The sequence below is a fragment of the Myotis lucifugus genome, unplaced genomic scaffold, assembly GCF_000147115.1.
Source record: "Myotis lucifugus unplaced genomic scaffold, Myoluc2.0 scaffold_6, whole genome shotgun sequence".
In the NCBI taxonomy this organism is placed as follows: Eukaryota; Metazoa; Chordata; class Mammalia; order Chiroptera; family Vespertilionidae; genus Myotis; species Myotis lucifugus.
Window position 1 is genome coordinate 13,313,840 of NW_005871054.1, and position 26,046 is coordinate 13,339,885.

At 47.5% G+C, this 26,046-nt stretch overlaps 1 protein-coding gene and 1 non-coding gene across 4 annotated transcripts in view; both read right to left on the reverse strand.

The window, feature by feature from the left end:
* Positions 1 to 26,046, reverse strand: part of PRKCE (protein kinase C epsilon) — a 436,307-nt gene that overhangs the window by 148,862 nt on the left and 261,399 nt on the right. For all 3 annotated transcript variants that reach the window (XM_006083394.1, XM_006083393.3, XM_023747157.1), the window contains exons 3-6: positions 6,069 to 6,228; positions 3,994 to 4,028; positions 2,625 to 2,710; positions 1,271 to 1,400 (exon numbers count right to left, since the gene is read on the reverse strand). In XM_006083394.1, the coding sequence (XP_006083456.1) occupies positions 1,271 to 1,400; positions 2,625 to 2,710; positions 3,994 to 4,028; positions 6,069 to 6,228 (411 nt within the window). The remainder of the gene's footprint in view (positions 1 to 1,270; positions 1,401 to 2,624; positions 2,711 to 3,993; positions 4,029 to 6,068; positions 6,229 to 26,046) is intronic.
* LOC111824164 lies at positions 15,482 to 15,596 on the reverse strand. Its single transcript, XR_002827257.1, has one exon. It is a non-coding gene; the product is annotated as a U5 spliceosomal RNA (small nuclear RNA).

The following is a 26,046-nucleotide window of genomic DNA, read 5'->3' on the forward strand; positions in this document are numbered from 1 at the left end:
GATGGCATCTACTCTATCGCTTTAACTACTACTTAGATATCGAAATGCTTGGTCAAAACTCCCCCCCTGGATTTAACTGAGAATGCCTAGAAGTTGGACAGCTCCATGTAAATTTCCCACAGGCACATCTAGGTAGCATGTCCCCAGCTCAACTCCACCTACTGGCCTCCAGCTCTGTTGCCTCTCCTGTACTCCCTATCTCAGCAATGATGTCGCAGTCCTCCCAGCTGGGCCGGGTCACCACATCCAATAAATTACTCCTCAGTGTCACTTAAGTTACTCGCCTCCTCTCTAGTCTTCACTGAAGACATTGCCTCATTTCCAAACCTGAAAATTTCCCACTGAGATCCCTTTAATGACCAATTTGGTCATGGCCTCAGTTTTCCTTCTTATACGTTACTCTTTTTCTCATTTTTCCACAATGGGGATTTATTAATCATGTATTCAGTACAACATTGCCTTTAAATAACAGCCATGCAATATTCCTGCCTCATAGTTCATGGCTGTCCAACTCTGTGTGTGGATTGGACCAGCTTATGGAACTGGACACTCTACTTGGGCCCCCAGGTAGTTCTCACGGTCCCATATTCTGTGCTATTACCCGTGTCACTTAGCATGCCCATCTGTGCAGAAGATAACTCACGGGCAGGTCAGCAGGAAATAGAGGAAAGTTCAAGAGTCAAAGCTCAAATCCCACTTGAGCTAACAAGCTGTGTAACAAGAACTAGTTACTTAGTCTCTGAGCCGCAGCTGCCTCCCCTGGGACATGGGAAAACGGCACCCCCATTGCGAGCCGATGAAGGATGAATACAGTGTCTTACGTGACAGCTTCTAGCACGGCTCCTTCCAAGAGTGGGCTCTGAACCACGGATTGTGACAGGAAAATATCTATCATTCATCTCAGTGCCTAACTCCAAAAATATTTGTTCCCTTCTGCCCCAATGTATCTTTTCCTTAAATTACTTCTATGCTTTTACAGGCTCATCTTGTCTCCCCCGCTTGCTAACTATCCTAAGAGGTGAGGGCGCTCCTTCCTCCCCACGGTCCCGGGTGGAGGTGGAGTTCCCTTGGCCAGTGTGGTGTCCGCACAGCGACTGCTTAACAAAATGGCACAGTAGTTAACGGGGCTTGACAAGAGCTTGTGCCCAGACCTCCCACCAAACCTAGAACTGGCTTTTGAGGCTATGAGAACAAACAAAGATTTTTGAAAAGAGGAGACAACAGGGGCCCACGGGGGCAGGGGGTCGAGGGCAGGCATGGATCTCCTTACCTTTACACTGCAGGCCCTGCCGCAAGAGGCCCCAGAGCAGGGACCCACAGTGGTCGCAGAAGGTGGGGACCTTGTAGTTGTGGATACTGAACTTGTGGGGCATGTTGACGCTGAACCGCTGGGAGCCCACCTGCAGGGACGGCAAAACACAGGGTCACGGCCAAGCTCCTGTGCAGCCTGGAGAGCTAATCACTGGACCTTCTACAGAACTTTCCAGAAGGCATAGTCATTGCAGGTGGCAGGCCCTAGTATGGCTCTGAAAGCTGCCCTGAGAAAGGAGGTGAAGAAAGCCTCCCTCCTGCCCCAGGGCCTTTGCTCCTGATGCCTTCAGCCCATTTGCTGCCGCTCTGTGTGACTCTGAGAGTCACTCCTTTTGGAAACCAGATCACAGATCCATCTGATTATAAGCTGTCTCTGACCCCCAATTCTAATGACCTGTGATGATGCAGTATTTATTTCACAGAGAATTAAAACACGGCTTTGAAATCAACTACTATGAGTATAGATAACCCCTATAGTATACTGACATTCACAGTCTTCTCCCAAACGGTCAGTTAGGAGAAACCCACTTTGCTATTGAATTCTCTTGCTTCTTTACCATCAGCAACTTCCCTAATAGTCAATCTGACACTCGTTTCTAAGATGAAGAGGCAACATAGTGCAGTGGTCAAGGGCTCAAGCTCTGGAGCAGACTCCTGGGTCTGACCGTGGCTCCTTTGCACACCAGCTGTGTGCCTTGGGGCAAGTTAACTTGACCTCTTGGCTTCTATTCTCTTTGTTGTAAATGAAGATGATAACAACCATCACATTGAGGCTGTTATGGGGCCAGATGATAGACAATGAAGTGCTTACATCAGGGCACGGTAAATTCCCAGCGAAGTCGGCTATTGTTGTTACTGAAGCTATTTCCGCCTCCTGCGTGTTTCTGGGGTTTGCTAATCCCACTCCATTCCCCCATCACCTCATAAAGATAAGCTCCTGCTCCTATGTTGACTCTCTCCCTCACTGTTTATGAGCGTGTGGGGCCACTGGCACGTCAGTTAGCCGCTTCACTGTTCCCATGAGATAATGGCATAAAAGAATACATGTTTTCCTCATGGGCTTTAGCTCTGGGATCACACAGCTCTTGGCACAGTCTCCACAGACGTAAATCCGACTCTGGTCCACGCGCATTCTGCAGACTGTGCCTCATGCCGGAAGGCGGTGGACAACTCCCCTCCTTTTTGATCAACACAAGGAAGAAAGCAATGGGATCTCAGAGAGATAAGGCTTTACTTGGGGACCGCGGAGGAGGCGGTAGAGGGCAGGGATGGCAGTGAAGAAAGCCCGGGACTTCAACGCTGCAAATATTTACCTCGTCGGGAGTTTCCTGTTTCTTTAATCCAGCACACTTCGTGATGATGAGCTCATGGCATCGCTTGTGGACCACGCAAGTGCACACTGCAAACAGCAAGACATGGGGAGGCTGAGCGACAAGTGGGGGAAGGAAGGTTCCACTCCATGATTCAATCGGGCTTTGGCGAAGGGACAAGGGGAGCCATGCCCCTTCTGTCACCGGGTCTTAAGGTAACACCCTACCTGAAGCCCTTTGAGCAGTGGTTTCAAAGCCCTCCGCCATCCCAGCCATCCCAGCCATCCCAGTTTCCCACATGCTCTGGGGAAGAATGGACCATTTATATACAAAGGGCTTCAGTGGTTTTCTCCAGTTCCAGGAGGACCCGTCAGGTTTCTCGCTTCTACGTGCCCAGGGCAGGGAACCGTTTCCCTTCCATGCAGTCCGTCTATCAGAGACAGGACAGCATCTTGCTCATCTCAGGACCACGTCAGGGCTGGTTGGTGTGTTAGGAGGAACGCAGCGGGAGAATGCGTGTTTTGTGGTACAGAAGTTCTTAAGCTTCTGATCTGGTTGTGTCTTTACATGCCAAGCATAAACATTTCCATTCAACTGACTACCTCCCCAGAAGTGGTCTGTAGCTCTGTCTTCAGTGCCACGGGGCAGTGTGGTCAGTGAGGGGCTGAAGAGGCCAGTAACTGTTTGCACACACAGCGATACCCAAAAGGACCTGCCCAAGTCCCCAGGCGTGAGACCCAAGCCAACCAGTGGCTCGGTGGGGAGATGGAATGGCCTCCCAGACCAAACCACAGAGAACCCTCCACATGACCACATCACATGCCCACCCTTCAATTCTGGACCACTTAACCTTGCATTTGTAGTCAATTAACTGCAAACAGAAACTTCAATAACTTTGAGTGCGTTTTCAATGTGTAAGAGCTAACGATTCCAGAGCGGAGGCAAAAAAGAGAATCGGCCAGGACCATCAGGGATGCTGCATAAAACAGGCAGGGGAGGGAGCGTCCCCAGGGGGTGAGAGAGTAAGGGGGCTGATGGGATACAGAGAACCTGGTGTGGTGCCCAGGGGGGACCTTCGAGGGGCCTCTAACTGACGCACGTGTCTCCCTAGGAAAGATGGGAGTGCTACTTGCAGACCGGCTCGACCCGGGGGCCCCCAGAGATACATCTACTCCCACATGTGCATGGAGGAGCAATGGCCAGGCAGCGACAAAGTAAACAGGGTCCTGCTTCCCAAGAGGGAGCAGGAATGGAAACTGTGGAGAGCTCAATGCCATCAAACCCAGCACACACCTCCCACGAGCATTAGTAGCATTAGTGATCGGGATGGGCCCATGGGCCCCAGGGATTTAGTTCATACAGCACCTCTTACCTTGACATTGGTATCCCTGCTTTCCTATGACACCCCTGAAAGGAAGAACACAACCCTGTAAGTAACATCACCAAGTACACCAAGCCACCGCCTGCTGGTCACCACCCACCAAGCACCAGGCACACTTGGTGTACCTAGCAGTGCAATCTCCCTCCCACTCGCAGGCGGCCCTAAAACGACTCCCTCAGAGGCCACAGAGGGCAGCCCCAGCGCTTGCGAGGGGTGCAAGGTTTGCTCAGTGAATGGGCTTGGTTTCCTACACAAACAGCCGTCCTCGTGGGACCAGCAGTGCTCCGGAAGCCACAAGACTCCGGTGCTCCCTGCGGGCCTTGGTAAGTCGCTTGAGCCCGTCCTTGTGGGCAATCCTGGAGGCACTTCCCTGGTGTTCCAGAAGCTGGCAGGGATTACAGGTTAGTCTGTGGCCAGGACTGGGAGTTCAGTGTACCGTTTGGGTGAAGGCCAACATTAGAAGTTCCTTTCATGGCCAGAAGAGTCTCTCCTGGGGCCAGTTTAGGGTCAGCATGGACACAAGCCAATCAACTTGGCCTGAGCCCTGACCTCAGGGCACCCACAACCACTGGTCAGGGAGCCCCCTGGAACTCCTGGCCTGGCGGGGGGAGCCAGAAGGCATTTGGGCCACACCTCAGGAAACCTGGAGCTCAGTGTGTTGGCCATGGGCTCAGAGGAGACCTGAATCTGTACGACTCAGCTTTCAGAGCCTCCGTCCCTCCGAACATGCAATTCATAAACACGATACAGAGAACGGAGCTCGGAGGGCCCAGGCAGCCCTGGGAAGGAGGCCGTCTGTGGGTGGGAGTGGGGTGCTATTTCTGCCTCCGCTGGGTTGAGTCTTCTCTGAGCTGTGTCACCTCAGATCTCCATGCCAACCTCAGCGACGGGTTCTGGAACACCACGAGGATGAGAGGAGCCACTCCTGGACACCCCGTCCTCCAGAGTGCAATTCCAATGCTACCCGGCTGGGTTCCTGCTGCAATTTGGCCTCATTCACTCTTCCCCACCGGATCCAAGCACGCTGGCAAGCTCCAGTCAGCTTCAAAGGCTCAGAGAGGCTGCCAGAAAGGCCGGTGGGGCTTCAGGAAAAGCACGAGCTTCCAGTTGTGCTCACCAGGGGTGGGATCCGGCCTCTGACACTTCCCAGCTGGAGGAGTGCAGGCTAGTCTTGCTTTGATTTCTGAGCCTCAATATTGTTGTTAGTGGAATGGGGTTCACCATACATAGCTCAGAGGATACCGGGAAGATTTAATTAAATATTTCCAGTGCCTGAGAGAGAATCTGGCACAGGGTAGGTATTCACTAAGTCTCCCGCCAATCCCCAAGGCCAGTGCTCCTGATCCCTTTCCACCTCCCAAACAGGCCTACTACTTACCTACCTCTGCTTATCAAACTCCTAGTCATCATGAAAGGAGAAATGACACCTCCTCCAAGAAGCCTTCCCTGAGTACTTCAGCCAACGCTACTCCCTCACTCTGAAACCTCAGGATCCTAGCAGCGCCAGTGTTACAACAGTTACTAAGAACTCTTTGTATTAGCAATATTGGCAGTTGAGTAGTTTTTAACTTTATTATAGAGAAATTCAAACACATACAAAAGTAAGGAGACGGACCCTTACAGGCCCATCACCCAGCTCCAACAGTGATCAATGCATGGCTGCTCCTGTTTCTTCTCTACCCTGAGCCCCTTTCCCCCTCCTCCCACAGTAGTTTTTAAAACAAATCCAAGATTCATATCATTTTACTTGTAAATAATTCCGTTTGTCTCTCTAAGGATAAAGACTCTTTTTAAAGAAACCACAATCGCGGTACATTGTTGGTTATAAAATCTTCACTCCTTAAATGTGATACATGATATGATCCTAAGTACAAAGTCACCAGGAACCACAGTGTCTTTCCATTCGTTCTCCCAAGCACCAAACACTCACTTAGCTTTTTAGAAAAGTCTTCTGCAATTAAACCAAGAAGAAATCAAGCACACCAGCATTTTTTACAGTTTGTAATCTCCCAACGTCTCGGCCCAGAGAAGGCATAACCAGAAGATCCCAGGAGAGAGGGCCTTACCAGATAAAATCCCTGCAGTGGGAGCAGTAGGTGGGCTGCCGAAGGTAGGTGGCCATGAACTTGTGGCCGTTGACCTGGTGGACCCTGCGCCTGACGGCCCCTTGCCGCTTCCTGGGCCGCATGCGCTCCCTGAACACGCGCTCTTCATTGTCTTTAGGGGCTGGGGAAGGAAAAGAGCAGAAAGAGAACAGTCTGGGTTAGCACAGCTAGAAAGTGACTTCCTGCGGGAGAGCTGCTCCATCCTCGGGTGCCTGGAAGTGGGAGGGGATGTGGGGGGCCGATGTCGCTGGTGGAGGGATTCGGGGGTCTGAGGAGCCTCAGTGCTCAGCTCCAGCGAGACCACATGGGGTGGGAAGGCCCAGACTGTGCAGGTTCCCACACCAGCTGCACCCTGAGTATCCGTCCCAATCCCCAGTGGCTCCAGGCGTGGCTGCTCCACTCCTCCATATCAGCTAGGTGTGGTAAGGGTGTGGGGTCAGAAGGTTCAGGGTTCAAATCTTACTGCAACTTCTGAGCAGTGTGACCTCGGACAGCCAGTGTTTCCTTGCCCAGGGCCTCCGTGGGCATGGCCCTCTGTACATGGGGGTGACAGTGCCCACCCCATGGAGCCCTGTGGAGTCAGTGGTGTGACCTCCCTCTGCACCCAGCCACCTGGCTCAGAGAAGTAGCTGCCTAATAAATCCGACTGTTTTGCCTCTTGCCTCTTACCTAGGCTGGGACAGGAAGAGCCTTTTCCCAAGTGTCAGAGGAGAGGGGAGTGTAACACTATGAAAGCAGACAGTTTCTATGGTAGCCGCCTACAAGGCAGGAACCCAATCATGCTGGCATCTTGTTCTCGGACTTCTAGCCTCCACAACTGGGAGAGAGATCGCTGCTGTTTAAGCCACCCAGTCATGGTCCTTTGTTAAGGCAGCTGCGCTGAGTAAAACACTGATGGCAATAGCTAGCGCTTATCGAAGACTTACTCTAGCAAAGCATGTTACGTGTGTTACATGTGGTCACTCACTGCATCTCCACAAGGACCCTGCTTGAAGGGCACTGCTATTAACTCCATTTTGCAGGTGGTGCAAACTGAGGAATAGAGAGTGTACGTGACCTGCTCCTGTTAGCACAGCACTGAAGTGGTGGAGCCCGGGTTCTAACCCCGAGAGCAGGGGAGAAGCCAGTGCCTCACTGTGCACATGCTGCTCAGAGGGACACCCCCTCTCCCTCCAGCCAGGCCTGAAGCGCTCCTCAGAGTGGCTCTCATCACGGAAGAGAGCAGCCACCTGTGGCTTCTCCAAGGGCAGGGGAGGCAGGCTCTGGGCCCTGCCAGGCTCCTACCACTAGTTCCGGCCCTGGAAGGTCCCCTGCATGGCGCAGCTTAAAATGCACTGGGAGGCTCTGTGTCCTCTAATACCCCAACCCCACTCATCCCACCGTAGCAGTGTCGATCCTGGGGGGAAGGCATCACCCTTCCTGGACCTCTTTGAAACTAAGATGCCCTGCAGTGGAGATCACATGTGTGAGCCAAAGGCTATCCAAGGGCGTCTTGTCAGTCCAGAGAGGGCAGGGATGGAGGGCAGTAAAACTGAGGGGGGAGAGGCAAGAGCGGCCGTGCATGTCCAGCGGGGCTCTTAGGGGAAGCAGCCTCCGAGCAAACAGGAGCATTGTGGACCCGGAGCGCATCCTCAGGGATGCTCAGACAGGGATGACACAGGCTGGTCTGGTTGGCCCCTGCCTCCCGGCCCCCAGCAACTGGTGCCTTCCCTTTTCAACTGGTGCTTATGGTCTCAACAAGTCTGACACTGACCTCCTTCTGGGTGTGGAAAGCCACCCCCTCTTACCCTGCCCCACTCATCCCACCCCCTCTTACCCTACACAGCCTAGGGGCCAAGACCAGCTGCCCAAATTCTCACACGAAGACCTAGTTCTGTTTTCACAGAGACATTGATAGACGCGTGTGTGCACGCACACATGCACATGCATGCACATACATGTACAGAAATATGGCAATCATCACTCAATTGTGCAATCATAGGTGATTTTCATTTCTGCCTCATACTTTTCACTATATTTAGAATATTCTACTATTTTTATAAACTGGAAAATAAATGTGGTGCTTTTAAAAAACACACAAATCTTTTCAGTAGCCCTTACTAGCCACAAACCTGACCTATAAAAAAAAACAAACCAAAAAACCCAGTCCTGGCAGCCCAGGCCAGAGGATGGGAATTCTCTTTGTCAAAGGCATCCTTCCAATTCTTTCACAGAAGGATTTGCCAAGGAGTATATTTAAACAGTATATTTAAGATGCAATTTAATTTACAAATCCCACAAGTGTATTAGTCATTTGATCCTGGAAAATTGTATTTTCAGTTAAGCTGGAGATGAGTGCAATCTAGTTTTCTCTAGAGAGCACTGCTGTCGGGGAGGGGGGGTCCAGTCGTCCCCAAGGGCCTTACCTCTTAACTTTTTACAGAGATGACCAGCAACCTGTGCTTACATTGGTTTAATAGGTAAATACAGCAACCAACTAATGTAACTCCATTTGCCTTTAAAGACCTCTTGGAGAAGAGGGCTGACACCTGGATGGGGGGGAGGGAAGGTGAGACAGGGAGCCAAGGATAAATCCTGCTAAGTCAGGGTCTGACTGGACTTCCCCACAGGGTTCTGTTGCTCCTGCCCATCCAGACTACTCGTGAGTCAGGTCTTATGTCAAAGATGTGGGAAAACAGAAACAAAGGAAGAGCACAGGTAAGCTTTATGTTCCCAACAGGTCCCTGGCCACCCGCTGTGGCAAAGCAGCAGGACAGGCAACAAAAAAGGGTGGGGGCCCCCATACTCATCCCTCTGCACAAGGCAGTCAAGGGTCTGGCCAGAGTACCTTTGTGCCCATCACCCCCACACACAGAAGGAGCAGCCTGATCACGTGAGGAGAGAAACCACAGGGTTCCCTGCCCTCCCAGCATGACCCTGCTGGGATCTGGAGTCACCCATAGAAATGGATCTCTTCAGACTCCCCACTGCTGTGAAGGGTCTCTATTAAAATGCAGCTCCCATTGGGTAGAGGTGATGCATTATGTGTGCATGTGCATGTGTGCATGTGTGTACGCGCGTGTGTGTGGGTGTGTGTGAGAGAAAGGAGAATTAGTAGTATGAATATGACATAATTGTGTGTGTGCATGTATGAGAGACAGAGAATAGTAGCATGAATGTGACACAATCCTATATAATAAAAGCCTAATATGCTAAGTGTCCAGTCGTCCGTTCAACCAATCAAAGCGTAATATGCTAATGATATGCTAAGACTGTTCAACTGCTCGCTATGACGTGCACTAACCACCAGGGGGGCAGACGCTCCAACTGGTAGGTAAGCTTGCTGCTGGGGTCTGGCCAATCAGGACTGAGCAAGACGGGCTGGACATACCCTGGAGCCCTCCTGCAGTTCCTCCCCAGCCCCGATCGTGCACCGGTGGGGTCCCTCAGCCTGGCTTGTGCCCTCTTGTAATCCGGAACTCCTAGGGGGATGTTGGAGAGCCAGTTTCAGCCCAATGGTGGAACATCTGGTTGCTATGATGCTCACTGGCCACCAGGGGGCACACGCTCAATGCAGGAGCTGCCCTCTGGTGGTCAGTGTGCTCCCACAGGGGGGGCGCCACTCAGCCAGAAGCCGGGCTCAAGGCTGGCAAGCACAGCAGCAGTGGTGGGAGCCTCTCCCACCTCCGCAGCAGCGCTAAGGATGTCCGACTCCCAGCTTTGACCTGCTCCCCATGGGGAGTGGGCCTAAGCTGTCAGGTGGACATCCCTCAAGGGCTCCCGGACTGTGAGAGGGCGCAGGCTGGGCTAAGGGAGCCCCCGCCCGAGTATGTGAATTTCATGCACTGGGCCTCTAGTTAATTTATAAATGTATATGTGTGCATAATATTCAATTAATATAAGAATTTATATATTATAGTATATAACATAGTATATTATTATATTAATATTTTATGATGACCATAATATAATAGTATTATATATTATAATTACAAAGTAATATTCCAACACAATTATATTTTAATTATAATGTAATTATATATAATATGCAATATGATATAAACATACATAGTTTTGCTGAACCATTTGAAAGTTGCAGACATAGTAACAAGTTGACCCTAAATACATCACCTTTATCTCCTAAGAACAAAGACATTCTCCTCCACAACAATATTAGAGTCAAGAAATTTAACATTGGCATAATATTATCTGATAAATAGTTCAAATTCAAATTTCTCTAATTGTCCCCAAAACATCCTCTATAGTTACTGTTTTAAAATGTTGGACCCAGGAGCTAACTAGAGCTCATGCATTGCATTTAGTTGCCATGTCTCTTTAGTCACCTTAACCTGGAACCATTTTCTTGACTTTTTTTCCTTTTTGTGATACATTTATGAAAAGTCTAGGATGTTGTCTTATGGAATGTTCCCCAATCTGAATTTGTTAATTTTCTCCCATTAGTTTCCAATTAAAGGGCAAGAACACCAGAGATATCTATGTATCAACAAGTCCAAATATATACATCAAGACCCCTATAGATAACTGTGTAAGTGATATGAACTTGCCATGTATAGAAGAAGAAATATAAAACATCCACTCTTATTCAAAATTTTTAAAATGCAAAGCAGAACAGTTTTGATATTCCAATAACTTAACATGCAATACCTAATAAACAAACAAATTTTTTTAATGGCATTATCCACTGCTATGGAACTGATTTATTCATTCAGCGCTACAGGCCATGTAACATAACATCTTCTGAAAGCAATACTACAATATATAACAAACACAGCAAAGTGATTCATATCCTTTGATTTGGAAACTCCTTAGAAATTTACTTTAAGTCAATTATTAGACAAAAACTAACAACTTACTGATGCTTCCCCCACTGCATATCTATATTGGCCAACAAATAGAAGTAACCTGATTGCCTAACAGTAGAAGAATGGTCTAATAAATTATATGTAGAACAATTTAAAATTGGTGAGGAAATACTATGTAAGAACATGGGGAAATGTAATAAAATGTAAAAACAGAAAGCACAATAACACAACCCTATGTAAAACATATTTGCAGGTGTAAAGTAACAAGATGATGGGGATTATGCATTGTAATATTTGGACAAGTTCTCTCTAATGCTCTTTAATGACTTTTAAAGCAGTGCTCTCTGCCTAAAGCACCAGGCAGTGGAAAGGAGTGGGGGGCTACATGGGTGGGCAGGAGGGGAAGACACCAAATGTTGCTGTGGAAAGCAGGACAGACAGGACAGATGTCATCAGCTTCCCAGCTGCCTGTGGCTCTGGAGTGAAGAATTACCCCCATCTGCCCCCTACGCTGTGATCTGTCCCCTATACCTGTGCTCTGCCCCCTATACCTGTGCCTTACTCTGAAGAATGCTCACTGCTGTCATTGGACACCTTCAGCCATGCCCGCCTGGTGTGACCATTTATTGGCTGCAGCCTCTGAGGCAAAACCAAAGCTGGCTTTGCTCCCAGAGGACCCTTTCTGAATCCCTGTTTAATGGCTGCATCTGCCACATAGTAGAAGGGGTGACCTTGAGTCAGGGCGGGACTCCACACCAAGATAGATTACTTTTGCAAAACTCTGTGCAGAAATGAAGTTCTTGGCTGGTTAGATATAATGACAAGAATTCACAGAGGCATAAAGTGAAGCAGAGACGTCCTCTGAAGCAGCTATGAGATCCTCAGTAACCCCAGCCTCCCACAACATTCCAGGCATGTGTCTGCTTGGTCTGATTCAACTATCAACTTCAAACTCCTGGAGCTTTTACACCAATGAATATCTTGCAGCGCCCATGCTCAGAAGACTGACAGGTTGCATGCAGGTGGCAGGAGCAGCAAAACGATCCCACACCTTGCAGTTAGTGTTCTGTTGACCTAACCTCACCTGCCCCTTATCCTTGGGCAGAGACCTCTCAGACATGACCAGGGAGCACTCACAGACACAGGGAGTGGCAGCCCCAGTGCCAAACCTGACACCACCTTTTCTGCCAGTCTAATTACTGAAGGTCTCACGACTGCCATCAGCTCCCTTACCTGCCTCAGCTCCTGCAAAGAGAGGGAGCCAAGGACAGACTGAACACATGAGGTCAAGGGCACCCTTAATCTCAGTGCTCTCTGGGTGCCTTTTGGGTTAGAAACATCCACCAGGGGATTTCTCAGAGGCCCAGACTAATGCACCCCTGGATGCCAGCACTGCCTTCCAGGGTCTAGGAAGAAGACTGCCAGACCCAAGCATCAACCTTGCCCAAGACCCTTCACCAGACTGACCAATGTGCATGACCTGCCACCCCTAAGCACCACTGTCATTCTTCACTGCAGGGCGGTCACCAACTTTTGATGTTCAGGGCACACAGGGCCCTTCCCTCAAGCAAGTAAATATGCTATGGGGTCGTCTTTATTGTTTTTTGCTTCCCTTTTTTTACTTCTTTCTGTCAGTATGGTTGAACTCAGTGTTAGGAGACTGTCTGCCCCAACTTGCATTATGTCCTCCAACAAGTCATTTAATCTCGTTGAGCCTCTGTTTTTTTATCTGTCAAGATGGGGTAATGTAATGGCTCTCCCCGAACCCCAAGCTGGTACACTTCTTTCTCTCTTCCTGGAGCAACATGACACCTCATTACTGAGGAAGAGTGAAACAGCCACACCCCACTCTACTGATAGCCTTTGTTGTCCCCACCCTGCTGGGGCCCAGCTGCCTCCAAATGTTCCACATCTGCCACTGTGAGTAAAACAGAGAGTCAGCATTCTCTCCCCCAACCCCATCCATGAGGGGCTTTAGAAAAACAGACTCCATCTCCAGATTTGGAAAACTATCAGGAAGACTGGGCTGACTCAGCACTAGGCCAAACTTGAGAAGAAATGTGACTCATTTGAGGAAAGGATGGGGACCTCCTCAGAAGGCTAACCCAAGCAAGTAATGAATCCAGTCCTCAATGCAGGTAATTTCACATCATGAAGAAAACTATCCAATCACCCTGGTAATTTTGTCTAACTAGCTGTCAAACCTTAGATATTTTTCAGAAGCTGAAAAATAACAACTATCACTTGTGGGGCCCTTGCCATGTGCTGAATGCCATTCTAAGCATCTTACATCCATGAAGTGCTATTCCATACACATGAGGTACTGTTCCATACACAAGGTTCTGTTCCATATACATGAAGTCCTGTTCCATATACATGAGATACTGTTACATACTCATGAGCTATTACTACATATACATGAGGCACGACTGCATGCCCATGAGGTGTTATTGCATATTCATGAGATCTTATTAGATATACATGAGGTACTATTGCATACCCATGAGGTATTGTTACATATACATGAGATATGTAAGTGACTTATACACATCCTCTAATGCTATGAGGTGATTTTATTCTCAACTTACAGACAAAGAAATCAAAACTCTAAGAAGTTAAATAATGAATTTGGTGAAGGTCAGTCACACAGCCAACAAACAGTAGATGTCAGTTCCAGAATCCCCAACTTTGCCTCCCAAGGATGGTAGAGTAGCCTGGGTCCCACTTGTGCCTAACTCCATGTATGGAAGTCTCCTCCCGCTGCTGTTCACCTGCTTCTCACACGTCAGCCCCTGCTCTCATCTAGAGACTTAGAGGAAAGGCTAAAGGGGACTGACTGATACATGGGACACCCACACAATGGGATGTAATGCAGTGGTTACAAAAGCAAATATGCTAAGTCCACCAAGAAACAATCATGGGAAAGAAAACCAAGATATGTGTATAGTTTGTATTTGCATAAAAAAGAGAAAAGGATAAATATACTCAAACAACATAAGCAAAAGTACACGTTGAGAATTTCTGAAGGGAATAAAATAATCTCCATCCAAAATGTTTATTATGTGGATACTGGATTCCAGGCACTGTTCAGGGCAAAGACCCTTGGCCACCAGGATGGACCATGGCCACTCTCTCAATTATTAATTCTCAGCTATTCTGGACTTGGTCCTTACTAGACAGCCTCCACTAAGAAAGCAAGGAATTACCCTGACATTCCAGATAACAGTGATGGAAGGGAGGTGCTCCTGACAGGAGCCACACAGAACCTCCCCCAGCAGCCTCTGAGGAGTTAACCTTCCCTCTCAACAATTCTCTGGTTTGATTGTATGGCCTTATTGGCACCACCACCCCCCCCACACCCCCCCCCACACACACACACAACACAACACACACCAAGATCAATAAAAGGAAAAAATAAAAATAAATAAAACTAGGTGCTGAAAACCAAAGGAGCAGTGCCTTTTATTTTGTATTTGCCACGAGGAAAATAGGCTCTAATAGGTTCATGTGAGATAAATGCTTCATGACAGTTTGAACTACTAAGTAAATATTTATGTGACGCCAAAGAATATGTTCCACATGTTGTACTCACACAATACATTAAAGAAAATTTCTGTTCAAAACAGGAAAGAGGAAACAGCAATGAACTCCCCGAGAGAGAGATCATGGATCTGTATCTTCCCAGCCTGAGAGCAGAGCCTGGAATCCACAGGTGGGATTCTCCGTGCGACCCAATCAGAGGGCACTGGTGGCACTTCAGGCTCAGCAGCTCAGGTTTCATGTAAACCGTCCTCTTCTCGCTCTTCCTCACGTTCTGAATGATCTGTTCTGTGTTCATGACATTGCTAATGCTCTGTCCACTTACTAAAACAAGCGTAAACTGAGGTAAAACACAGTGATGGCTGGACCATGGGAAGATCACCCAGGAAGAGTCCAAGGGAGAAAGCAGAGGGCAACCCCCCAATCCCACCACGCACGCATGGACACGGAGCACCACTGGAGAGCAGGGATTTCCTTACGCAGGAAGTCTGCTTGCCTCCTCCCCATCTGTACTCATTCATTCCCTCCCTCCGGCCTCCATCCATTCAAAATTACATATGGGAGTCACTGAAACTTGACTGTATGCCTCTGGTGCCCAGGAAAATCACTACTTGCCAGAAGGAAATCACAAGCAAAACCCCTCCAGGCAGACCTGCTGAAAGCTCAAAGAGCATTCCCAGCCTGGGAAATCAGCCAAGTGGGGCACCAGCCAAGGGTGGGGCCGGAGTCCCTGCTGGTGCCAGTGATGGGCCTGTGATTCATACAACAGGAAACAAAGCTGTTGCTGAATTCTTGGGCACCTGAGCCCTATGGAGCTTGTGTCCCTGAGGCCAGGTTCTGTCCGTTGTTCATGTTGCTAAAATGCTGTATTTCAAAATGCCTGCGGGAGAACAGTGACAGAAATCCCAGCAGGGTGTCTGTCTACTCCCACATGCAGTCGGTGGTCCTGGGGAGCGGGGAGTGTCAATGCCAAGTGAGGCTTGGCACCCCCCTCAAATATATAACAAGCCTTTAAAAAATCGTTTTCAATAAGCCCTGCAAGTGCAAGGACTCAAAAAGTTGGGTAAAAACTCAGAGTTGTTCCTCTCCAAGAAAATCTTTAGTAAAAGGCAGAAGATGTATATGATCTGAAGGGAAACCAGAGGATATCACAAGCCTTTTAATGCCACAGGCATCTGAGCCAAAAGGGTTAGAGGTTCATTTATTGAAAACTCACACCTCTCCCGTGCAGCTGACATCAGCCACTCCACATTATCCAGTCAGTGGCAGGCAGCGTTCAGGAAGATTCGAGCAGAGTGAGCTAATACTCATACCCTCTAATGGCCCACCTAATCCGGACTCCAGACAGCTTCTCAAACAAAGTGGCTAAATGATTTCCCAAAATACCACAACGAACAAACTTTTTAGTTTCCCCAAACGTGTTCTTTGCAAAGGTGATTCTGAGTTCTCACTAATGTTTTAAAGTTAAAATTTAAAAGAAAGACCCTGTCCTGTCCCAGAGAGAGAGCTGCAGTCCTGAGCAGGTTCCCATGAGGCTGACCAGGTGGGTATTTCCTGTTACGTTAGCTGGGAAAGGAGAGTTTCAGGTAATCAGAAGATTATAAAAGAAGAAAATAAAAGGCAATGAAAGAATGGCAAGACAAGGGGGATGAAGAAAGAAGATGCTTATTAAGTGACAAAGTCCAGGCTGACAATTGGCTAAATGAACTCCACATCTTCTCAGGAAGCAGATGGATTTGTCTTATGTAACAGAACCTCCTCTCCCCAGTGCTTTGGTCCATACTCACCAAGAAGAGAGCTCGCCTTCCTTCCACCCTCCTTCCTAGTCACCCAAGCCCCGCTAGTTTCCAGACCAGGGCGCGTGTGTGTCCCACTCCCCCCACCCCACCCCCAATGCCGGCACCTCTCCCCAGCCAGAGCCACTGCGGTCTGGGAAACCTAATGAATTCCCAGTTATTGCTTCTGAGGGCCCCAGAAACTCCCATCTCCTCCTGAGCTGTCTTCCGTGGTGATATGAGAATTTTGGGGAAAGAACAGTCACCATGTGAGGAGAGTATGTTGATAACAGCTCTGTGAAACATCAAAGACATCTGCTAAATTTTGGACTGCATAGCTATAAACTCCCATACAGTGAACATGAAAACTTCCAAGGGCAAAGAGGGGAGAAAACTTAATTTTTCCATTCTGATGAACCTAAGAAAATATTCTGAGGCCACAGATTCTTAAGGAAGATGTAGCGTAGATTTTAGTGGCAATAAAGAACAAGTGGAGATGAAGTTCCCCAAATAAGTTATCTTTGTCCAGAGGGAAAAAATGACTGGCCACAGGCCCTGCCTTGAATAAATCTCAACCAACTTCTTGCAGGTATATATTCTTAATCACTAGGGCCCGGGGGAAGAAGCAGTTATGACTCAGCATTACCCAGCTCTCATCCTATAACTTATTGCCTCGGGGCAGCCCAGGAGTTGTGTCTTTACATATAGAAGATGGCACTTTCCTAACCCGGAAATCTGGTCCCTTCATACAGGGAAGTTACCTGCCTGCCCTTTCGGTTAGTCTTGGCTTGAGCAGTAACTGGGACTCGGCAGAAAGGTTAAGCTGAAGTGAAGGTCTACCATCCAGTCTTCAGAGTCTCAAGAATCCTAGGGATGGATTAGCACTGTCCCTGGCCAAAGCACATTGCTTCCACATGTCAAACGTGTGAGCGAGTCTGCCTATTCCTACGAGGTCACAGGATGCCAAAGAAGAGAGAACTGAAGTCCATCTAGAACAAGCATGTCAAACTCAAAGGCTAACACGGGCCAAATAAACAAGGCATGCGGCCTGCGAGCCGAGAGTTTGACATGCTTGATCTAGAGCAGGGGTGGGCAAACTTTTTGACTCGAGGGCCACAATGGGTTCTTAAACTGGACCGGAGGGCCGGAACAAAAGCATGGATGGAGTGTTTGTGTGAACTAATATAAATTCAAAGTAAACATCATTACATAAAAGGGTACGGTCTTTTTTTTTTTAGTTTTATTCATTTCAAACGGGCCGGATCCTGCCCGCGGGCCGTAGTTTGCCCACGGCTGGTCTAGAGGAAAGAGACAGAGAGCAATTTTGGTTTCTGAGAGAAATAAGAAAGGGTTGAACGGGAGGTATGGTATCTAATCTCCATGATAACTCCTGCCTCCTGGTATCCTCCTTTGTGTGGGCCTTTCCTATAATAAATAGAGATGACCTGCTGGCTTGTGTAACCAGAACAATTGTGCAGAAATGACAGTGTAACTTCTGAGTCTGGGTCATAAAAGACACTGTAGTTTCCACCTTGCTCTCTCTGGGATCACTCACTCTGGAGAAAGCCAGCTGCCATGTACGAGGACACTCAAGCAGCTCTGTGAGAGGTCCATCGGGAGGGAAACTGAGGCCTCCTGCCAATAGTCAACAGTGACTTGTGAGCCATGTGTGTTAGCCACATTGGAATCGGATCCTCTGCCCCCAGGTGAGTCTTTCATTGACCACAGCCCGGGTCAACATCCCAACTGCAAGCTCATGAGAGACCATGGGCCAGAATCATCCCACTAAAGCTATAGAATTCCCGATCAACATCAACTTGATGAGATAATACATATCCATCATTGTCTTAAGCTGCTAAATTTGGAGTAATCTGCTACACAACAATGGATATATAATTCAAGAGAAAATGGGTAAACCAAGCAGGAGAGATGTAGGGTAGACATTGGAAGGAGCAGTTTTCAACTGTAAGGACTGTACATTCCCTCAATAAATATTTACTGAGTGCCCCCTGGGTGCTAGGTACTGTGCCTCTACTTTGTGTTACACATTAATCCTGCCGATGGAGAAAGAGAGAGGGGAAGAATAAATATTGACTGGACAGGTTATATTAGAATCCCAGCCACATGGCGAAAGTGAGGTAGGCTGACCTGGCTCCTGAGAGCTGGGAAATCAAAGATACTGGTGTCCTAAAAAAAATCAAAGTGATCCACTGTGTTAGCTTTATTCCTTAAGCTTGAAGCTGTAACCCCTGTTAGAATGCAGATCCTCTGGGAGAGCCATTATGAGTTTAGTGTGGATGAATTGCAGATCCTTTTTGGAGCAGTTGTACTGGGAAGATGGGAAAATTGTGGGGCATAAAGGGTTCGTAGGGGCCTTCAGGGAGAGTGGTGGCAGGAGATAAATTCTGGAAATGTTACAGTCAAAGGCTAATGGGTACTTAGCATATCTCAAGCAGAAGATAAAATCGGTTTTTTAAAAAATCTAATAAAAATAATAGGCACCATTTGCTGTATAACACGTGATGAGAACATATTTTCTAGACTTCTCCAAAGGATTCTACAAGGTGGGCATTATTATCTCCACTATACCAGTGGTCGGCAAACTGTGGCTCGCGAGCCACATGCGGCTCTTTGGCCCCTTGAGTGTGGCTCTTCCACAAAATACCGACTTCTGCGCATGGGCCACGAAGTTTCAATTGCACTGTACGTGCGCTCCCACACGTGGTATTTTGTGGAAGAGCCACACTCAAGGGGCCAAAGAGCCGCATGTGGCCCAGGAGCTGCAGTTTGCCAACCACGGCACTATACGAACGAGGGGACAGGGGCTAAGGAAACCTGAGTTACTTGCCCAAGCGTGCACAGTTATTAAGTGCAAGAGCCTGGTTTGGTACCAAGGCCCATCTGGCTCCAAAGTTCAGTTTCCCCACACACAACACATGTTAAAGAACATGGGTAAACATTACTGTCCCCTTTTCATCTCATGTAGGAACTGGAAAAAGCATGTAAGAAAATTTGAGCATGGTGTTCATATTTCTCTCACAGGTGGTTTGTAGACTTTTTAAAAATTTCCTTCTTAAATGGTGTCAAAGAAAAAACATTGAGGAAAAATTATTAACAGATTGGAAGGGGAGAGGCCAATTTCTTTTAAGTGAACATGGGATTTGATGAGAAGTTCTGAAAGTTGTTTTGGAAACCAGACTGCTGACAAAGTAACAGAAAACAAAAACTCAGAGACAACTCACTTTCCTACCACACTCCACATGCCAGGGAGCACGAGGGGGGACGAAGGGGGAGAGCAGAAAGACCAAAGCCCCTGCTTTCAGACCATGTACACTGATTCCAGTATTTTCCTGCTGAACGTAGAGAGGCAGGAGGAGATGTGAGGTAGCAAACACAATCTTCACATAGCCAACCACCTCCTGGAACAAAAGGTTTCTCTCTGCATGAGCCAAGCAAGGAAGAACATTTCAGATGAAAGTATTCCCTAATCCTGACCCACACCATCGAGTGTCTGGCAGGAATACATAGCCATAAAGGAAAAGTCTGGTCTCTTTCCCAGGTCAGTCCCCTCCTCAAGCCTAAGGTTACAAAGATGCAAGTTCAATAATGCTATTTAAAAAAAAATGTTATCCTCTTTCTTCAAACAGAGCATTTAGCAAAGGTCCAGATCAAATCTAACTGGAAGCCCTGGCCAGTGCGGCTCATTCAGATGGTTGCACCAAGTGGTCGCTAGTTCGATTCTTGGTCAGGACACATGCTCAGGTTACAGGCTCAATCACCAGCAGGGGGCATTCAGGAGGAAGCCAATGTTCCTCTCCTTTCCACTTTCTCTCTCAAATCAATCAAAAAAGAAAAAAAAAATATATATATATATATATATATATATATATACACACACACACATATTTTACTGGAAAATTAGAATTGAGAGGTTAAAAAAGTATGTTTGTGTATAAGGTATAAGAACTAAAACAAAGATATGACACTATATCTTTTGTTCTTTGAAACCAACTTCCTGCGGAAAAAGAGTGCAGTGTTGAAGAAGGCACCCTTCCTCTATTCTGGAGCTGCCCAAGCCTGGGCTAGCAGCCTGGTCCAAACGATCTGTGCAATGGAGAGCTCTCTGCTTGGGAAGAGCAGGACGATGATTTTCCTCTTGCTCTGGGGAAGCCTGGAGCCTTTTAAAAGCTTACACCCTTATTTGCAGCTCGAGGGAATCCCAGTAGATTTCGGAGTGAGGATGACCTGAAACTTGACCACTCATTAACCAGAACTACTGGCTGATTCTCAACCAATCAGCCTGAAATGTATGCCCATTAGACCCCTGACTTGGCTCTATCTGAAGTTGATGTCTCGCTTGAAAACCTTCCTAGATATCAGAGTCTGCTCTCATTTCTCCAGGGGAAATCTCATTTCCTGTCGCAGTGCGATGGCTAAGGGAGTTCAGAAAAATATTTTAAAGGCTGAAAGGAAAGGAAAAAGAGGATCTTCTTTCTTTCAGACAGACAATGGCCACAATGTCTTATCAAATCTGAATTAGAACACAGAAGGACCTAGATCAGTGATGGCGAACCTATGACACGCGTGTCAGAGGTGACACACGAACTCATTTTTTCGGTTGATTGCTCTTTGTTAAATGGCATTTAAATAAATAAAATAAATATCAAAAATATAAGTCTTTGTTTTACTATGGTTGCAAATATCAAAAAATTTCTATATGTGACACGGCACCAGAGTTAAACTAGGGTTTTTCAAAATGCTGACACGCCGAGCTCAAAGGGTTCGCCATCACTGACCTAGATCAAGCCCATTAACATAATTTCATCACCGTTTTCTTCTAAACAACCTAAATTCTCTTTGCCTCCTTAAAATAACAGTGATTCTCAAACTTCAGCATGCTTCGGAATTATTTGGAGGGCTTATTGAAACACACACCACCTGGCCAGCGTGACACAGTGATTGAGTGTTGACCTATGAACCAGGAGGTCGCGGCTCAATTCCCAGTCAGGGCACATGCCCGGGTTATGGGCTCAGTCCCCGGTGTGGGATGTACAAGAGGCCGTCGATCAATGATTCTCTCTCATCATTGATGTTTCTATCTCTCCCTCTCCCTTCCTCTCTGAAATCAATAAAAATATATTTTAAAAAAAGAAAGAAAGAAACACACACTGCTGGGCCCCATCCCCAGTGTTCCTTCCAGCGGGTTTGAGGAGTGGCTGAGAATTTCACATTTAACTAGTTTACAGGTAATGCCAATGCTGCTGGTCTGGGACCATAGTTTGACAGACCATCGATCTGCCAGTGATGGTCTGTGGATTACTGGTGGTTGGTGAGGTCCGAAAGGTTGACGACCGCTGGTCTAGACCACATTAGCCACTTTACCTGAATCATCTAAAAGTGAGATACTAATGTATTCAAAAGTAACTAGGGCCCTGCACTGATGTAGGAAGCTAAAAAGACCATCACTCCCCCCATTACAACACAGCTCTGTGAGCGCCTCCAGGAGGCACTGCTCACCCCAGGTGAGGGGGCTGCAGGCTGAACCCCTTCCTCCCCTCAGCAGCTCAGGTGGTCATTTGGGGTGTTCACCACCTGGGAAACGGGGGAGAAGCCCACGTGTATGATTCCTTCTTCCTCTGTTCTCCCAGGGAGGGACCGTGAGCCTCTCTCCCTGTATCACAACAGGAGCTTTAAAATACACGGAGACCATGGTCTCACTCTCAGAGATGCCATTAAATGGTGAGGGAGTAGCCCTCCAGGGGCATTTTCAGCTTCCCAGGTGATTTTAGCCAAAAGTCACTCGTGAATTTGTCCCAAAAGAAGTCTGTGTTCTTACTTTCTCTGCTGTTCAGGTGGCCATGAGGACATCTTCACAGCCAGGAGATTTGTTTTACTCCAAAAACCAAAAGAGCTAAAGAAAATGGCATTTATTTATATCTTCTTTTTCTTCTTTTTTTTTTCTTTTTAAAATATATTTTTATTGATTTCAGAGAGGAAGGGGGTGGGAGAGAGAGAGATAAACATCTCTATGATGAGAGAGAATCACTAACCGGCTGCCTCCTGCACGCCCCACAATGGGGATCAAACCCACAACCCAGGCATGTGTCCTGACCAGGAATCAAACCATGACCTCCTGGTTCATAGATCAACGCTCAACAACTGAGCCACGCCGGTCGGCCAGGTCTTATATTTCTTACAAAGGCACTAGATAAGACTGCAGGGGAGGGGTGGTGCTGCTTGTGTGACTTAGGTGAGTCCATTCACCCCCCTGAAAACTTGACTCTCTGTGCTTCTCCCACAGCAGCTGGTAAATTAGGATCAGCAGGTATATGAAAAAGATTGGAACTAATATTGCATGGCAACACTAGCTCTCAGTGAAACTCATCTGGAGAGTAGTGAAAGATGCCAGGGCCCGGGCCCACCACAGACAACTTAATCACAGTCTCTGGGGGCAGAGCTCGGGCACTGGTGCTGCTGTCAGCTCACCAGGGGTAATAATGTGCAGCCAGGGTTGAGAAGCGCTGATGGAAAGGGTGGGTGGTGGCGGTGCAAATAAAAATCAGAGAGGCATGGAGGGACCACAGCACTGATGGAGCCCGTGGCTTCTGACTCAGCAGTTGCCAGTGACATTGCAATGTTTGAGTTCAGTGTTTTTGAGGCATGACTCAGAAATAGGTATTCAGGGAAGGTATTCCCAGGAGGAGAGAGAGAAAGAAGGAAGGGGAGTCGGTATTCAGGGAGAGGAGGAGAGGACGAAAGAGGGGACGAGATGTTGAAAAACATGAAAAGTGCCCTTGACTGGGAGTCTGGTAACAGGATAAGATCTCGGTTCTGACACTAATCAGATATGTGAGCCCTGGGTAAGCCATTTCTCTTGCCTGGGTCTCAGCTGCCTGTGAGATAAAATGACAAGGGTGGCTGTGTGTTTTCAAGTCCTTCTGATCTGAGATTCCCAGGTGTGTTCTGTCAAACCACCAGAGTGCTAAATGGGCATTTGTCTGCGTCCTGTGACTATGAGGGAGAAGCAGGGGCTTCGGAGCTGAGCACCTTCCAGGTAATCTCATGCAAATGCTAAACACTGAGAACTGGTCAAGGGCTTCTATGGAGCTATCAGTTATTTGAAATTTCATTATCACACACACCACTCAGTAACGTCAAAAGAGGCAGCTGGATTGACCTTCCTATTTTTTTAAAATTTATTTTTATTGATTTCAGAGAGGAAGGGAGAAGGAGAGGGAGATAGAAACATCAATGATGAGAGAGAATCATTGATTGGCTGCCTCCTGCACACCCCACACGGGGGATTGAGCCCACAACCCAGGCTTGTGCCCTGATTGGGAATTGAACCATGACCTCCTGGTTCATAGGTCAACGCTCAACCACTGAGCCATGCTGGCTGGGTGACCTTTCCATCCATGCAATTAGTTTTGTGGGTGAACCTAGCGTACCCTGTAAAACAAATTCTCCTATTGTAATCCATAGTTTTCTTTGGCTACTGTGTTTTGTGTTTTCTTAGTTTATAAGCTCCTTGAAAACGGGGACGGCTTGTCTAACAGAACGTTGGTGTTATGTGTCACAGCTTAAACAAAGCCCCTTCAGTGGTCTTCCTTTTCTACAAAGTTATGTTCTTGGAAAGCTGCCCGTCAGTGGAACTGCCATCAATCAAACCCAATTTTAAATGCACATTAAGTGCTATATAAAGAGCCGTGTGATGAACGCTTTTGAAGAGTGCCTACATTTTGGGGGAAATGCTAATAATTACACCTTAATTCAAATGTTTGGTAAGCCTAAAGTTTTAACATAACAATTTTGATGTAAAATAGAGGTTGTTTTGTGTTCCTTTAATTTGAAGTCTTAACAAGGGGTTCTGGGGCATATTATAATACATTCTATAGTTTGTGCTCCTTCAGAATATGTTCGGCAAAAGGAGGGTGTTTCATTGGTTTAAACTTTAGCTGCTTATGTGTACTGAGCCACTTACATACATAGAACAGTGATGACCTGTGCGTGTTTACAAGGCCCAGGAGCCACATGGTGTCATGAAATGAGCATAATCACTGTGAGTTGGGGCCTAGGTTCTCCTGCTCATCACCATCTAGCTGTGTGCCCTTGGGTGAATCCCTTTCCTTTCCTGGCTTTGGTTATCTGTGTGATGGAAATATTGGACTGTGTGGGGTTTACAGGTCCTTCTCTGCCTTCCATGGACGGAAATTAGGTGGAAAAGATATGAGAAGTCATGGGCATATAGGAGTGTCTTTATTGTAGACCAAGTAGCCATTGCTACCAAGTAGCCATTAGAGAAAACCGTTCTTCAAAGTAGCCCTTGCTAATACTACAGCAAACACAGGAGCCATACTAAGCAGCCTCACACCGCTGGTCAGTAACACATCTTTATAGCAACTTAGGCAAAAGAGGCTTCTTGCCAAATAGTGACATCATCACTTGGGCTACAGAAAGGCACGCCTGCAGGACCTCATCTTCGCTCCCCTTTGGACAGGTGTTTCCGCTATACCCACTTTCCCCTGAAAATCCTGAGGAAAAGCTGAGCCAGGATTTCCAAGGTTCTGACTCAGGTCATTTATAACCCATTTCATTTCCATAAAATTTAAATGAAAAATAGATTCAGGGGAAGTACACGAGAAAACAAATGGGAAGGCAGATAGGCCATGTGGCCTTATTGTATGGTTAGTCAAAGGTTGACCGAGCATGACTCACAGCCACCAATGATCTGAGCAAGGGTCTCGTGGGTCTGGAACCTACTGATGGGCAAACTCTGGTCCCCTTGGTTGGTACTCAGCCAACATCTTAAACCCTGGGAGGGGCTCTGTCAGGTTCATAATCAATCTGGCCTTGCAGATGAGTTATTAATGGCAGCCCTAGTCATTAATAAACATGACAACTTGTGCATGGAGATTACTGAATCCACTCCATTTTTTTGGTTTATCATCACTGCCATCCACTACTGGCCTCATACATAGGCATAGTGGCCCTTCATGTGGTCTCACTGAAGAAGCTGGAGAAACCCCTCACCAAATGGTCTTCCCACCAGCACCCAACATTCTCGCATGAGCAAGGATTCTTGCCTCTCAAGAGGCTGCATAAAATAGAGGCAAAGAGCCCTGGCTTTGGGGTCACACACCGGGATTCTAACTCTGGGTCTTACCAGCAGGACAGTTACACAGCCTCCCTTTAAGAGCTCTATAAGAATAACAGTAATACTAAAAGTGGTATTTGGAAAAGCACTGAGCACAGTGCCTGCCACATAGTACATGACAGAATGCACCTGACAGCTGCAGGGGAGGTGTGGAAAGATATAAAATATGCCAAGACAGTATCATCCATGACAGCTGTGGTTTTGGTTGTGGTGTGGCCCTCTTAGGTCCTCCTCTAAAGACTGAAATCTTCCCGGAACATGTCCTTGACTTAGTGCGTTCAGGTGTCCGTCAGTTCCCTGCCTCATGGGAGGAACCCGTGGCAGCTGGAGGCTCAGGAAGGGGAGGTTGGAAGAACCATTACTGGAGAGAAGGGCACCGAGAGGCATGGCTGGGAACACAGAGACAAGTGTCTCCACGTGACTGAGGGCCTCCTCTGCACCCATCAAAAAATGGTTTGTGCCGTGGATGGAACTTACCCACCCAAATGTCCAAGAATTTCTAAGTGAGGTCACTTGAGGGTCTTCTTTTTTTAACTGAGGATTAATTTACATAGATCTTAAGTGTACACGCTGATGAGTTTTGACAAATCACTCCAACTTGAGCTGTCTTTTATGTACAGGCTCCAAGACTCCCATCCGGAGCTCACACATCAGGCCACCCACTTGGA